General features: G+C 49.0%; 1 protein-coding gene across 3 annotated transcripts in view; it reads left to right on the top strand.

Annotated features, from left to right (window-relative positions):
• Positions 1–16,903, top strand: part of Gask1a (golgi associated kinase 1A) — a 57,272-nt gene that overhangs the window by 26,328 nt on the left and 14,041 nt on the right. For all 3 annotated transcript variants that reach the window (XM_048794768.1, XM_015489413.2, XM_048794767.1), the window contains exon 2: positions 9,871–11,166. In XM_048794768.1, coding sequence (XP_048650725.1) covers positions 9,871–11,166 — 1,296 coding nt within the window. The remainder of the gene's footprint in view (positions 1–9,870; positions 11,167–16,903) is intronic.

Genomic DNA, 16,903 nt, shown 5'->3' with positions numbered 1-16,903 from the left:
GAAAGGTGGCCACCTACCTTTGGTCTCATTCAAGTCTTATTTTACAGATGAACAGATCACTCCCAAACAGAGAGGACTCCTTTGAGAGAGGGGCCTCTACAACCAAGCGCGTAGTCTTTTGGAGTTAGGGCTGGAGCAGGGGCTGTGGGTGGCAGCCCCTTCTCAGGGCAGCACAGCAATCAAGCCAGGGGCTCAGGCCAAGCTGCTCGGGTTCACCTCCTAATGCTGCCCTCGCTAGCTGTGAGCCTTGTTTTCCTCACCTATAAAATGGGGATATTTGTATTAGTACCTGCCCCATAACTCCAGTCTGAGGATTAAATGAGGCTTCTTCCCCAAACAGTTTCAGGCACAGTGAACACTGAATAAATGTTAGTTATCATTCCTTTGGTTTTGTTTCTTTTTTCCCCTCTAAATTGGCTGGGTCAGAAATTACAGGGGCAAAAGTCCTTTCTTGCCTTGAAGTAGCTGATGTGGAAGGAAAATCACAGCCCTCTAATGGAGCTAAGCAAGGGAGCCTGGCCCGGAGGTGGCTTTGGAGACAGGCAGCCTGGGATTCTGCCTGCAGTGGAAGGAGTGACTCCAGTACCCCAGCACCCAGAAGATCTGATCAGGAGGGGGCTGCGGGGGTGCTTGGTGGCTCTAAGGGCTGGGCCCATCCCCTTTTTGCCCCTGGGGGCTTATGTCAGTCCAGCTTTCTCTGCCTGGGGCCTAGCTCTGGGAAGCTAAGGGCAGCAGAGCCCCACCAGGGCCTGTAGACTTGCTCCGAGGACTCTGACATGTGGTTTTAATCCAGGCTCTGAAAATCTGCTCATGCATTCTCTCTCACCCCAGGCATAGTTTTGCTGTGACAGTTATTCAGCTAAACTTTAAAAAAAGAAAAAAATGGCACAGAAACTCCGATTTCTCAAGTCACTGCCAGTTTCAGCCAGAGTCTGAATAGTGATAAATCAGTGATCAATTAGTTGATGGGGAGGTGCTGTTTAGAAGAGGGCAAAAGCTGGGGACGATGCAAAGGGCTGCCAGCCCCTTAGTGATGACCCCAGAGTCAGAGTAAAACTCGGCTTCTACTAAACACACACACACACACACATCCCTTCCCACATCCCTTCTCTCACTCAGAAAGCTCCTAAGAAATGCTTGGTGAGTGCTCTGCAGCGCTATCTGTGGGGTGGGGACAGGAGTGTGTGGTCTCTGCCCTCCACAGATTATGATTTCAACTTGAAAACATATTCTTCTTTTTTTTTTTTTTTTTAAAGAAGAAGGAGGAACCCAAACAAGCATTTCATGGTCATCCTGCCATCCTACGATCCCACTCTCCATGACAGTTTGGTTGAGGACCAGGTTTCTGCCATCTTTTTCTGGTCTCTAGTAGCTGAGAAGAGATGACTTTGCCTCTGTCTCTGCCAGGTCATCCCTGTGCTGCCAACTGGCTGGAATCATGTTTGTTAAGCTCCGGGGCTGTCGGGGGGTAGAGGCAGTGTCAGAAAGGGAAAGCTGGTGCCAAAATGTGAGCCAAATCCAACTGGGTTTTCCAGCAGTAGAAGAGCTTCCTTTTCCCTGTGACCCTATAGAAATGAGAAAAGTCTTCTGTTGGCATCATAGTAGAAACTATCATGAAGCTCAGCATTCCTGTTTCTCAAACTGTCTGTTCAAAGATCACTAGCTTGGGTTAGAATTTTTTTTTTTTTTAAATCCTTCTTGAGAGCACTCCCTGGTTTCCATTTAACCGGAGGCTCCTTCCAGGTCATCTTCCCATTTCATGGTAAAAAGCAATTTTCCTGTTAGTCCTTCCACACCCTTCTGTGTCTGTGGTCAGGTGAGACCATCAGCCTCATCACAGCCTAAACCCTATCTGTAGTGACAGCACCACACCCTTCTTAGTCCAGGGAGGGTGTTGTGCTTCATTACTAAACTGCCTTGATGTTACCTGACCCAGTGCACACATTGAGCCCAAGAGAGACTTTTGAAGCCAGAAGTCTATAGAGTTGGGTTTTGCTGAGATAATGCTGCCTAGCAAGAGACCCATAATCTCAATGGCTCAGAACAACATATACCTGTATCTTGGCTCCAGGGCTCTGGGTAAACTGAGCCCCAGAGGAGTGGCTGGGTTGACCCCAGGCAGAGGTTGGGATCAGGTCTGCTTCAAATGCCTCCCCTGGAGTTCACTCTTCCCACAGGACAGGTTTGCAAGGAAGTAAGCAAACCATGCAAGCAAGTTTAAAGTCCACTTGTTGGATCCACTCATGTTCTAATAACAACGTTAAGTCACATGGCCAAGGTCAGAGAGAGTAGGCAGGTAAGGATTCTCCATCTGCAGCAAAACCACCACAAGGAGGAGAGGAAGAATTGTGAACAGATAGCACCATCAGTGACATTGTCCTTCACTTCCTGTTGAGAGCTGTCTTCCATCCTATGGAGGTTGTGGTGGGGTGTGCTCAGTACAGCCTCAGCTTCCCAGTGGGCTGGGGCCTTTTGATTACCATTCTCCTGGCCTCCCTTTGAATCATCCCCGGGGAGCTCCAACCCCACACCTGTCTGAATGTGTCTTTTCCTGTTAGTCCCTCCACCCACTTCCCTCCTGGCTCCCACTCTGTTAACTGCATCTTTCCATATGCTTCTAAGCCAAGCGCTTCCTCCCCATCACATCCTGGTTGTCTCTCGACAGAGCCTCTGCAGAACATTGAGATCCTCCTTATTGCCAGGTGGCCTCCTACTGGCTTACTCTGTAGGTTTAGGATCAAAGACCTTTTTTTCTCCCTCTTTCTTGGGTTGGGCTCCAAAATGTCCCCATTTTTACCCTGACATTACAATGTGCCAATACCTGGGAAGAGGAGTGGGTATTTTACATACCCCAGAAAAATAATGTCTAAAAAATGGGGACAGAATAACTTGGACACCACCACTCATGCAAATGGACCAAGGGCCACATCCACCCACAGCCCCTTGATGGGCCCTTTACACATTTTGACTCATTTACATAGTTACGTATTTCTTCCTTGGAGGGAGAAATGGTCTCATTTCCCTATTCTATAACTCAGGCCATGGAGCAGAGGCAGTGTGTGATTTGCACATGGTACGCAACTTAGAAGGGCAGGCATAGAACTCGGTGGAGTCTTTCCTAAGCCTGTGCTGTTGGTTCTTCTGGCTGATTCCTTTTCTCACTCCTCCTCCACAGCTGTGGGTGGATGTGGCCCTTGGGCCAGTGGGCATCTTCTCTGAGGAATTAATGGGGAGTCCTGCCAAAGGGGTAGATGGTAGGGAATTGAGAGGGAAGAAGCAATAGAGCAGCTGTAGGAGAAGACAGAGAAGGACACACCATTTCACTGCAGGGCAGAGGACAGTGGGAGTGTTTGGATGGTGAGAATCGGGGGGAGCAGGAAGCCTCACCCAGCCAGTGTGCAGCTGGGGTCAGCCGGGGTCCCACCAACAAACGTTCCAGCATATTAGGCATCAATCCCTGCTTTTTTTTTTTTTTCCTAATGCATTTTTTATTATTCAGCTGAATATTTCTCTACAGAGGATTTTTTTTTTTTTTCAGTTTGATCAAAGCTGCCTTTCATTTCTCAAAGCTTTACTTGGGTGGCCCTACCAGGGACATCTGCTCATGGCGGTTCTGAACCTCTCTCCCTGCAACTGCCAACTTTCCCCAGGTTGTCCGAAGCCAAGTAAGGCCGAGAGCAGGATCAAAACAGCCTGTCTCCTTGGAACATCTTTAGAAGATGATTTATTTCTCCCAGTGGTATCTAGTAGTTCGAGAATACAGATTATGACTTCAACTTGAAAACACATTTTTTTTTTTAAAGAAGAAGAAGGAACCCAAACAAGCATTCCATGGCCATTTTCCCCTGCAGTATTGATTTAGAATATTGGTATTCCTGCCAACTCTGTGACCCTAGGCAAACATTAGCTCTCTGGACTTTTTTGTTTTCTCAGCTGCAAAATAGGAATTAAATAATTCCAATTTCCATAGGTGGTTGTGCAGATTAAAGGAGATAATAACTGCCATACAGTGGAACGGGACCCAACAACTTCCTTTCTTAGTGTCTCCTCTATGGAAATAATCAGGATTTTCCCTGGAGAGATGTGTACCAGATATTCCATGCAGCATTGTTTGTTATGAAAAAAAAAAAAAAGGGAATTGCCAACACCTTGGTTTTGACTATGAAACTGATGTGAAACTTGGCTTCCAGAACTGTGAGGATATACACTTCTGTTGTCTTAAGTGGTCAGATCTGTATAATTTGTTACAGCAGCTACAGGAAACTGATACACTGTGATGGAGGCCTATATTGTAATGCAGGGAAAAGAAAGGCCTGGAGAGATGTATCCTCAAATGGCTAACTGTGGCTCCTTCTGGGTAGGGGAAGCAGATGTTCGCTCTTGGCTCCAATTTCATAGTATTATTTGGATTTGTCATAGGCAATTTTTTCTATATGCATGCTTTACTTGTGTGTGTTTTTAAAATGGTAAGAAAACCAAATTAAAAATATATCTGACCTGGACAAAACTTTGGACTCTGACTTCAAAATGGTTATCAGATAAAGGCATCTTAGGGGTGATAATCATTGCTTGATCAGGTTTGGTTCCACTGAGGACCCGGGGTTATACCATACAGAGTGCCTCTCAGAATTGTCTCTCTGAAGGATGGAGGCCGACTTTTGTCTCCTAGTGACTTAAAGTTTTCACAAAAGGCATTAATTTCTTTCTTTTTTTTTTTTTAAAGAGAGAGAGAGAGAATTTTAATATTTATTTTTTAGTTTTCGATGGACACAACATCTTTGTTTTGTATGTGGTGCTGAGGGTCGAACCCGGGCCGCACGCATGCCAGGCGAGCGCGCTACCGCTTGAGCCACATCCCCAGCCCAAAAGGCATTAATTTCTCCTGCAAGAAGGCAGAGAGTGATTCAGGCCTTGAGGTGGCAGCTGATGTTGTGCAGGAGGATTGTCCGCTGGGGATGTAACATGAGTATGATAACTTTGATTTCCTCTTTTCTGTATTCTTGATGCTCTGCTCTCCAAGGCCTTGCTGCTCAGGAAGGTCCTGTTTTTGTAGTGTTAGGTAATTCCTAGATATAGTAGTATACAGACTTGCCTCTGAGTGTGACTTCATAAGTGAACCAACCAATCCTGGGTCCATATCCTCACCTGCTCCTTCTATCAGGCGTCTGCAGTCTGGGACACTATTCCCATCCCTCAACTCCCCCAGGATCAAGGGGAACCACACACCTGTAGCCCAAAGCCAGAGGAAATTAGTCATGCAGCCCTGAACCTGCTCAGCTTCCTTCCTTTCTTTCCCTATTCTTCCAGGGGCCACCCGTCTCTCTGCCTGTTTTTCTCCCTGTCTGTGCTTCACCTTGTGGCCCTGTGTGGCATGTCATGCCTCCTGTTTCTAGGGGACCTTGAGTTTAATAAAAACTTCTTTCATCCCAATCATTTTTATGTCTGTGTGTCAAACCACACCTGTTTGAAACGAATCTGAGTACCTTAGGATTGGAGGAGTCCCCTTGGCCATCAGGTTAGCCAGGGAACAGTGTTTGCATCTCCCTGATAACCCCTCTTATCTGAAGCTCATTTCTTAGAGAGCTTCCTGTGTCCCAGGCACTGTGCCAGTCCTGAGATGCAATGACAAGTGGGTCAGGGTCTTGTCGACCTGAATCAACCCATCCATTGGGAGAGATGACTGTTAAATGATAAAATACCGAACAAAGAGTGAAAAGTGTTGTGCCTGGGAGGAGCAATGAATTATGGGAGCACAGAGAGGGTGTCCAACCCGTGGAGGGGCCTCCAGGGAAGACTTCCAGGGGACGGGTCTAAGCTGAGACCTGAAGAATAGCAGGCAGGAGAGGAATGTCCTGGATGAAAGGAACAGTAGGTGTGAAGGTGTGGAGACAGGATGCCTCTGTCCAGAATTAGAAGAAGCTCAAGATGGCTGGAGCACTGAGGCATGCGCACTTTCTCTAAAGAGCTCTGAGGGTGTAACCCAGCTGCAGAGAGTGGATCACAGAAGAGCGGGAGTTTGGCACGGAGGCCAATCAGGGGGCTGTTGGCTGTTGCCAGTGTCCTTGATTCAGTCAAGTCAGCACAGTGAGAAATGGACTGATTGAAGAGATGTGTAGAAGGAAAAAGTGTGCTTGGGTATATGGGGCAGAAGAAGGTGTGGAATGAAGGTCAGGCTTCTGGTTTAGGTATCTGAGTGGACAATGCTACCTTTTAGCCTGGTAAGAAACAGAAGCTATTTTGGTAAAATGTGTGTGTGTGTGTCGGGGGGACGAGTGCACAGCACACAAAGCCCTCTCTTAAACTTCTGCCTCGAGGTCGACCATGATGGAATTCCCTTAGTAAGTTTGAAAACCATTTTTCTAATGCATCTCCAGTAAGAAGGAAAAGATTCTGGTGAAATCCAGGTTTGGGGAGCACAGTTTTTTTAGGACCACACATTTTCAAGGAAAATCTCCAGGCTCCTTCTCCCCTCAAGGTATCCCTCAAGGACCCAAATTGCCTTAGGGGGTGTTGGTGTTGGGGTTCCTCATGTCTAGCTTTGCTCTGCTGTAGATGCTTATCAGGGGTGGGTGGGTCAGGGGAAGGTCCATGAGGGCCCACATGTGGGTCAGTCCACTTCCAGTGTCCACCTGAATTGGAATCACTGGCTATTGTGGGGAAGGAGCCCTTAGGGTCATTCCATCCAAGCTGGCCCTTTGTAGTGAGGGAGGCTGGTCCAGAGAGTGAGGTCAGGCAGCCAACACACACTGCCTCTGCTGACTCCTTTTCTCCCTAACACTATACACTGGCTCCCTGCAGCCAAGGTATCCGGCATGAAGAGGGTCCACAAGACATTAATGCACCAGCCCTGGGGTGGTGAGAGGGAGATGTTGGCCTCATTTCCAAAAGACAGGAAGACCTGGGACAGGGAAGGCATGAGTGTGGAGGAACTGGAGGCAGGAGGGGGCCGTGGGATATTCTGAGGCTTTCCCACTTCCTTTTGCTCATCTTCTGATGTTCAGGGTGCTGAGAAGAGAATGTGTTTCGTTCCTGTAGAAACTGCCACTGGCTCAGAAAGAGACTGAAAACAGACAAAAAGAAAACACATCCGGGGGCCATTCCTCCAGGTCACATGGTTGAAGGGAAGTGGAGGGCCTAATGGTGACTCAGGGAGGCTGGGGATGCTCTTCATTGCACAGGGAAGGGACCTCTGAGATGATCTTATGAGGCCTTTTTGGTTGCCTGTAGCAGGAGTGCACATGGTCCATGGCTCCAGTACAGAGAGGATGGGTTACATTGGATTTGCTGAGTCCCATGGAGTCCAGGCAGTAAGTGCAGCTCCCAAGGGCCAGGCTCAGGACTGGGCCTGCAGCTCCAGGAAGCTGGCCAGGCTCCCTTCTGTTTCTGTCATTGGTTGTCTGTAGAAGTCCTCCCTTCTCGCTCCCTGCAGTCTGGCTCTCGACAGAACAGACCAACTGCTGTCATACTTGCTGGGTGGCCACGGGCCCCTACTTTCATTTGATGAGCAGAGGAAGTCAACCTTACCACAATTCCAAGTTCCCAGGGCTGAGGACAGGGGCGAGGATCTGTTGGCCCAGAACTGGTCAGGGTCCAGGACCACCCCATCAGCTTTGGTCCGGGGTCAGGGGGCCTGGACAAATGTTGCTGCTGGGGTGGATTGTGGGGGACAGAACTGGCACTTTTGAGAGAAACTGGGAGTCTATTGATGTTGGACATTCACTGCAGAACTGATCCTGAACAATCCCCTTTTGTCACCCACAAAGGGACTTTTCAGAACAGTGAGCACATGCATGAGAAAAATGGAGCAGGGTTTGTTCTGTTGGCCTGGTTTCCTCTTTAAGGGAGATTTTTTAATAAATTTTTTTTAAAGAGAGAGAGAATTTTAATATTTATTTTTTCTAGTTTTCGGCGGGCACAGCATCTTTGTTTGTATGTGGTGCTAAGGATCGAACCCGGGCTGCACGCATGCCAGGCGAGCGTGCTACCGCTTGAGCCACATCCCCAGCCCTAAGGGAGATTTTTAAATTCTGTCTACTTTGTGCCTAGTTTTCTATGCATTCCAGAAACTTGTCCCATATTTCACATAGTATCAAAACTCTCTGAGAAGAATCTGGCAAATGCAATAAGTATATTTAATCTGGGGAGAGTTTTTGTGATGTGGGCTACATTTTTTTTTTTTTTTAATTCATTCAGTCGCCACATAGTCATTGATTCTCACTATCTATGAGTGCTCTGCTGGCAGGTGTCATTAAAAGAAATACTCATGGGTATAGAGACCTCACAGTAGATGCCTCAGACAGCTCCTGGCAGCTCTGCTCCTACTTGGCCTTGCAGGAACCCATATTCCTTCCCTTTCCAGTGGCTCTACGCTGCCTTAGAGCTGTGGTGCTCAGACCTGAGCTGGCATCTGTCATAGGGGGAAGTTGGGAAAACCCAGGATGCTGGGCCCACTTCTGGTTCAGTGCTTTTGGAGTAGGGTTGTAATGCCAGATTCGTGGGACCCCAGTAGAACTCCAGGAGCCGAATCCAATGCAATCACACAAGAGTCTTTATTGCAAGCTGGAGCCTGGACTCACAACCGTTTCTGACGCAGCGGTCCCGAGGAGTGAGTCCTGGCCCTTAGTTCAGTGAGGATTTATAGGTTTTTTGGGGATACTCTATGCGTCACAACATCACACAGCAAATCATTTCACACCGCGGGGAAATCAAACAACTCTTAACATTGATTAACATATTCACTTGGCGGGAACAAGTCGGGTAGGGGTGATTGGTGATTTCAAGAGGTGGATAAATTTGAACTGATGGGTGTACACGCTAAAATACACGGTTTCCTAATGTGTTATCAATCACCGAAACTACTGGGAGGGTCACCTGGCATTTCAGGTATTTTCCCTGTCTCATGCTGATTGGTGGTTGCTAGGGGGTTGCTATGGGTCCTCACCTAGCCTAACTGAGTCAGGGACACCTGGCTCTGCAGATCTCTCCTGTTATTTACAGACAAACAACTCAGCAGGGTGGGTATGTGCCTAGGGGCAGTCTATGGGTTTTTCTAAGGACAAGGGTCATGCCCCCTCCCTCTGGACAGGCCTTGAGGTAGAAGCTGGTTTCTCAAAAATGGAGTCACCTCAGTTTCTCAGGGCCTGAGAATCCACATTTCTGATCAGTTCCCAGGAGATACTGAGGCTGCTGGTCTAGGAACCACGTGCTGGTCACTGCCCCTGGGTGTGCACTTGCTAAAGTGTACAGAGTTGATACTGCCACATTCAAGTGCCAGTAGGCCAGAAAAGGGACAGAGAAAGGCCATGGCAGCCAACTTCCTTTGAAACAGGTGGCACAGGCAGAGTGGTTGGCGCTCATGCCAAAGGTAAGGACTTTGTCACATGGCCATGGCCACTGGCCACGGAGGTGGGGCAAAGTCATCTTTCACTGGATGGCCATGTGCCCTGGAAAGGAGGATGAGCATACTAGTGGGGGACAATTAGAAGTCTCTCGAGAGGGCCCATGGAATCACATGGAGATGGGAGCAGAGGGGCTCCCAGCACTTAGTGGAGGACACAGATGTGGAAAATTCCCTTGTGGGGCATGATGGCCAGTGTTGTACGGTGGCTAACCCAGAGGGGAGGCTGAGGAGAAGCCCAAGCCTGTGTGCAGGTGTTTTCTGCAAAGGCCTGCGTAAGGTAATGGCAAGCCAAGCTGCCCGGACTTTGCTCTCTCTCTCGAGAGCAGCTAGCTGTCCCTCCACCTGGGCTACTATTTCTTCACTCTTCCCTGCACCTAGGATGCTCCTTTGTTCACTGTCGCCGTGGTTTTGTGGGTTGGGGCTGATGTCTTTCCCAGTCTTAAGCTATCTTTTCCCACCCCATCCCCCAGGCATCTTGGCTCTGGAGAAGGCTGCGTGGCAAGAGGCGCTCAGCGATGGCGTTCTGCCTCTTGATGATCCTGTCTGTGGTGGCTGTTAACCGCTTCCCCCCAGAGCATCTAGCTGCCGGCCCAGACCCTGGTCCTATGGATCCCCAGGGGGAGACAGGCACCCCTGGGTCCCACATTCGCCAAGCTCTGAGCTCCAGCCGGAGACAGCGAGCAAGGAACATGGGATTCTGGAGAGGCCGGGCTTCGCCAAGGAATTCCATCTTGGCCTGTGCTGAGAAGCAAGGCCACAGAGGGCAAATGGACAGAAGGACGCAGTCCCCAGAAGGGGACACCAGGCATTTGGGGAGGGCCAAGAGGGCCATTGCTTTGGCAAGAGATCTGAGAGTCAGTACCCAGCATCTTATGCTTCTGGGGGAGCATGAAGTCAGAGATGTAGGAATCAAAGCCCTGGGACACCCCTGGCACAGCAGCCCCAACAAGGAGACATGGAGAGAGATGGGTTTCCTGGTCAATCCACTCACAGGGAGCAACGGGGCAGCTCTTCCAGCCTGGAGACCTACTGCTGCACTGACCCTCCCATCCGCTCCAGCGGCAGGCAGGGATCAGCTGCTGGGAACTGAAGACAGAATCTCAACTGGTGGGGAACAAACAGGGGACAACACCCCAGGCTTGGGGGTTCATCAGTGGCCTAACTCTGTTGGGGAGCTGCAGATGTCCGTATGGTGTGATGCGAAGACCCCTGGGCTCTTGGCCAGCCCAATGACTGCTGGGCAGGTTCCCCCATGGCTCACAGAACATGATGTGCAGACCCTTCGGATGTTGGCCCAGGGAGAGGTGGTGGGCAAAGCCAGGGTCCCCGCCCATGGGCAGGTGCTGCAGGTTGGCTTCTCTGCCCAGGGTACCCTTCAGGACATGTCTCCTCCCAGCTTCAGCCAACTCTGCTCCCAGGGGCTCTGTGGTCTGATCAAGAGGCCTGGGGACCTGTTTGAAGTCCTTTCCTTCCACGTGGACCGTGTGCTGGGTCTTCGCCGGAGCCTGCCTGCTGTGGCCCGGCGCTTCCACAGTCCCCTGCTGCCCTATCGCTATACGGACGGTGGCACAAGGCCTGTCATTTGGTGGGCACCTGATGTGCAGCACCTGGGTGACCCAGATGAAGACCAGAACTCTCTGGCTTTGGGCTGGCTGCAGTATCAGGCCCTGCTGGCACGTGGCTGCAACTGGCCAGGCCAGGCCTCGTGCCTGGGCATCCACCGTGGGGAGTGGGCACGCCTGGCACTCTTTGACTTCCTTCTGCAGGTAGGTAACTCTTCCCCTGGTCCTGGTTTGTCAGTGTATGAATATGTACACCACAGAAATTAACCAATGCTACAGATCAGACTATCTTTTACTCCTAGAGAATGGGTTGTTAATTGTTTACCAGCATGCCACTGTTTATAACTGCATATCTTTGAATCAACAATGATTCAAGATGATTTTGTATAGTTTAATAAAAGAAAGAGGAAGAAACAAGAGAGACAGAGGCAAAGAGAATAGGAGGAGAGAGATAAAGGGTAATAGCAGTTCAGTGTGGGCACAAGAGTGCCTGTGGTCCCTGCCATGCCCTGGTGTTGTTGTGTTGAAGGGAAGAATGGGGATCCTAGGGAAGGTTGGGCTCTTAGGGCATGGGATCTAACTGGGGAGTCTGTCTGTCTGTCTATCTATCTATGGTACCAGGGATTGAACCCAGGGGTACTTAACCACTGAGCCACATCCCCAGCCCTTTTTATTTTTTATTTTGAGACAGGGTCTCACTAATTGCTTAGGGCCTCCCTAAGTTGCTGAGGGCTTCAGCTCTTTATTAACTGGCCTGTTACCATTGTGGCTGGTCTCAGTTTTTGTAAGCTGGGAGTCAGTTGTGGACTCACACATGCAGAGACACAGCTGGAAAGAAACATAGACAAAAATCAAATAAAGCTCAGCAAAGGTGGACATGTGCAGTACATGCACACTGGGTCAAGTCCCTATTTCTGTAGAGACCTTTATTGAAGATAAAGGTCAACACTAGCTCTTAGGTTCACCTATGGAGATGAGTAGACTGGCCATAGGATAAGATTCAGGGTCACAGCCAGGTAGCCAGGGACAAATATGCCATATTTGGTTGGTTAGAAAATTCTTAGATGAGGACTGGGGATATATCTCAGTTGGTAGAGTGCTTGCCTCGCATGCACAAGGCCCTGGATTCAATCCCCAGCAACACACAGACACACACACACACACAAATATTCTTAGATGACACATAATACTTTGGAGATTTCCCATAAAAATCTAGCTTTCTTTAAAATTCAGGGTTGTTTACTTACACTGGGCCTCCATTCCCATAGGTCAGAATCAGCCCGAGCTGAGTAGCTGGAGGCTGCTATACTGTCCTTTTGGCCACGGGCCCCACCTCCTCATGGTCTAACATCCAGCTCCTCCTGCCTCTGTGGCCCCTTGAATATAGCAGACCTGTAGATGCTTCTAGTCACAGATTGGCCAATTCCCTGTAGTCCTTCCTGTTCCTCCAGTCTGTGTTCCACAGCTGTTTTGTGGAGGAGGAGTCATGGAGCCTGACAATCAGGAGCACGGGCTTCAGTATCGCATAGACTTGGGCTAAACCCCTGTGCCCAAGGCCACTTGCCACCATGTGAACTGAGCAGATTACTTCACCTCTCCCAACCTCATTGTTCTCACCTCCATGATGGGATTGGGTATCCCATCCTCATCCTCTCAGGCCTGGCCATTTTAGTACATAGTATCTCCTACATGTCAGCAGTTCTATCTTCTGACTTGCTCTGGGCCCTGCAGCCAGCTCTGGCCAGTGTGTGACACCCTGGAAGTGCTGGGAAATTAATGCTCTCCAGGGGATGTGACCATCCATCCAGGTTGGGGTGGGTTTCCCGGGTCATAGGACTCTCCATGCTGGAACTGGGACATTCCCAGGTAAATAGGGAAAAAAGCTGGCCATGCCACCTCCTGAGGCAGCCCTCAACCATGACTGATGGGAGTTGGTGTAAATGCCCCATGTGCATGTTCTGCACATCTCAGAGTCTCCAACAGGATTGAAGCCCAATTATCACTAGGGGTAAGGCTGGCTTTCCCTATCTTGTCCCCCAAGTTCTCTACTTATGTGTCTTAGAGTTAGCTCACAAATAAATTGCTTTCAGTTGAATCTTTGTCTCAAGCTCTGTCTCTGGGGGAGCCCAGCCTAAGTTAGATGGTAACACAGACATTATACAGTTTCTGCACGTGAAATCCTTTCTGTAACATACTTTAATGCACTTAATGCAGTACCTGGAGGGTATACTCAACCATCAGCAGGCAGCGAGCCCAACACTTGTCAGGGATTAAGTCACTTGCAAATGAGATACTACATTTATCTCTATTTTAAAGTTGAGAAATTGAGCCCAGATAGGTTCAGTTACTTGCCTAGGGTCACAGCTGCTGGACTGAGGTGCAGCCTGCATGATGGAACTCAAGAGCTCTCTTCATTGCAGGGTCCCTATTCAGCTGGCCATGCATGAGGGCAGGAAAAGGGGACACTTGCAGGGATTCCCTGGGGCCTCGGATCTGAGGCACAGCTCCATGCAGAGGCCCAGTCCCAATCATGTGCTTGAGGCTGCTTTCTGCTCCACACAGAGTCCCTCTGTTCATCTCCCAGGTTGCAGCATGAGCGTCTTCCTTGCTGCCAAGCCCTGCTGTGGGGACAGAAGTCTCTGCAGCCAAGGCACACACAGGTTGGTTGTGTGGTCAGACACAACCCAGCTGGGCTTGCGCCACCTCTTCCCGGGTTTGCTGGACAACAGTCAAGTCAAACACCCCTGTCTGGCTGACACCACTTTCCTAGAAGCCACTGGCAGGGCTGCAGATTGTGGGCTTCTCTGCCAGGAACCTGAGATACCTTCTGACCCCGAGCTGGGTATGAACCTAAATGCAGCCCACTCTGGGGTGGGTATACATACTCATTGGTTTGGTTTTATTCTATATAATCCTTATTTTTTCTGTTTCTGTGTGTCACAACATACCATTTGCCTGGACATGGAATATACATGCACCACACTCACACATCTCCACATGCCCACGATCCATACGTATGCTTCACAAATCCCACATAGCACTCTGTAATTATTAGTGATTGCTGAAATAATGCTTGATAACAAAGTTCCCCAAAATCCAATGGCTTAAAACACCAGCTTCTTTTTTTTTCTTACTCCAGGGTCTGTGGGTCACTTGGGCTCAACTGAGGTTGGCTCCCAGCTGTGGGTTGGTTTGAGGTTTGTTCTTTATTTCTCCAATCTGGGGCCAGGTAGAAGGAATGACACTACCACAAGCAAACTCTTCTCATGAGAACTGAAGTTCAAGAGCTCAACCAGACTGCAAAAGCACTGTCAGTGTCACATCTGTTAATAGACTTTTGGCCAAAGCAAGTTAATGGCCAAGCCCAATATCAGAGAAGAGAAGTACACTCTGTCCAGAACAGAAGGAGGAGTGAATATTTATTGGACAGTCATCAGATCAATCACACACACTCCTCCCCAAAGCGCATATTGTACACTTATGCACAAACTTTATGTGCCCACAGGCACACATATGTGTACACCATTCACCCCCTGCACTCCCTACGGCAGTCAGACACGGCCCCACTGGGGCTCAATCCTCCTGGGTCCTCAGAGGAAGTACGCAGAAGGTGCTTCAGAGTTGTCCCATCAAAGGCCAAGGAATCTGGGCTATTTGTCCTCTAATATTTAACTGTCATTGGTTGAAACCACTCCTGGGGGCATTGACTTCCCAGGACTGGCAGCATGTACAAGCACACACTAAGAGATCATGCTCCTGCAGGCAGAGGATGGTCAAGGCAGAAAACTGCAGGTGTTTATCATAGAAAGCACTGGAGCCTGCCTGGGGAACGGTGAGTGCCCAGGGTGTATGCGTGGGGCACTAATAGCTTCTGCTACTCGTGATGAATAAGTCAAAGATATGTTTCAACTGGCCAACATGACCAGGACTGTGCTCTCAATTAAGCAACTAGTTTCTTTGAGAAAGATAAAGCACTCATAGGGAGTGGAATATCCTCCCACCTTACCCCATGCTATTTCGAAGGAAGAGGTTTTACGTCTAAATGGATCAGTGAGAAATCAGTTGTACTTTAATTGTTAGAAATACCCAGGTGCCGCAAGAAATCAAACACGTGCTCTAAAGTGGATAGGCAAGGCAAGTTTTTGCCCTCTTGCTGGCTATTAAAACCTGGTCAGCAAACGCACCTAACAGGCAGTCCCTAACCCAGCGCTGCCCTTCACCCTGATTGGAGGAGCTCAGGTCATAATCTACTCGATTGGCTAATTTAAAATTGGGGCAGGCAAAGGGAAGGGGGATAATTAAAATGGCTACAATTGGATCCAATTAAGGCTATATTTTGAAAATGAGCCGCAGGGCTTTTCTATTTCTCACATAATGAACAAAGTGGGCGTGGAGTGTGTGTGCATGTGTGCTGTACTTATAAGGAGGAGGTGGCTCAACGAGTTCTGGCCATCTACAGCCACAGTTGCAGTCTCTCTGGTGGAAGGTGGAGTCCTTGTCTTAGAGTCTTGGAAAAGTTAAGATGGTGACTGCACAGCCAAGCTATGGCTGGGAGGAGCCGTGACCTTCATTCTGCTACACTAACAGATCTATCTTCAGGGGAGCCAAGGGGCTCTCTACTCAGGCCAGGAAGGAGGACTTGGGACTTGCTGGGGGATTTGACATTATCTATCCTTTTTCTTTCTTTCTTCCTTTCCTTTCTTCTTTCTTTCTTTCTTTCTTTCTTTCTTTCTTTCTTTCTTTCTTTCTTTCTTTCTTTCTTTCTTTCTTTCTCTCTTCTCTCTCTCTCTTTCTCTCTCTCTCTCTTTTTATTTCTTTCTTCTCCTCCAAGAGGACACATGATGGCTGGACTGGGTGGGTGAGCGGGAGAATTCTGGCAGGCTGTGAGCTGGTAATGTTAAAGCATAGAAGTCATTCTGCACCTCTGCCTGTGGGACAGATGGTCTGGGCTGCCACCATCCCAGTGCAGGTGGTAAAATCCCCTGTCTGCAGTTGAGGGCTGCTCCTGGGGGGGGGGGGTCATTAGCTCCCTGGCAGGGCAGGCATGGGAAAGAGCCCTGTGGAAGCCACATGGCACTAGAAGTTAGAGGGAAAACTTGGAAGTTTGCCCACGTGGTCGGGCTCAGAGAGCACAGCTCTTCCACAACCTAGTCAGATGGTGTAATTCCCTGCCAAGACCAGATAAGGTCTTCTCAGTGTCTTAGTTATCAGTACTTCAAGTCCTCATGGCCTCAAGGACCTGCACACCCTATCTGCTTCTGTCCTCTCCAGCTCCATCCCTCGGCTCCTGGCCTTGGTCAGTTTCTAAACGCACAGCTCAGGCCAGGCACAGAGCCTCTACATGAGTTACAAGCTGCTCTCCTCCTGGCCTGGAGCCTCCTTGCTCTGACTGGCTTGTAACTCCTCCTCTGGCCTCAGCTCTCCCCACCCCCTCCTCCCCCATTGTTTGCTCTCTTTCACAGATCCTGTTCACAGCTTTCTTTCTGATCCTATTTACAAATAATCATTTGTTAACACATCCTCTTTCTCTCTCTCTGTTTAGTTCAATACCATACCCCAGCACCGAGCACAGAGTCAAGCCCTCTGCTGGTCTTAGATTAGCACTTTCTAAATGAAGGAAAGAACAAGTGAACTTACAGGGTCTTTGTATGATTTTCTAAGTGTTGCTATGCTCTGCTTCTCAAATATCACTTCTTTATACCCCAAAAGAATTCCAGGGCTTTCTACAATTCTCTTAGTCCGCCGTACAATCATAGAGGTTGAAAACAAGACAATCATGACCCTGGCCTTCTGACCGCTAGTTAACCTAGACTCCAGAACAGAAGATGGTGCCTGACAGTGCCTAACACCGTCCCCGCACCTGCAGGAGCCACCCTACAGAGGGGGAAACAGGCTTAGGAGGTGTTTTAGTAGGCTTTTTTTTTTTTTTTTTTTTTTTTTT

Source organism: Marmota marmota, unplaced genomic scaffold (genome assembly GCF_001458135.2).
Source record: "Marmota marmota marmota unplaced genomic scaffold, marMar, whole genome shotgun sequence".
NCBI lineage: Eukaryota > Metazoa > Chordata > Mammalia > Rodentia > Sciuridae > Marmota > Marmota marmota.
The sequence above is the reverse complement of the archived record's forward strand: the minus strand, read 5'-3'. Positions and strand labels throughout refer to the sequence as shown.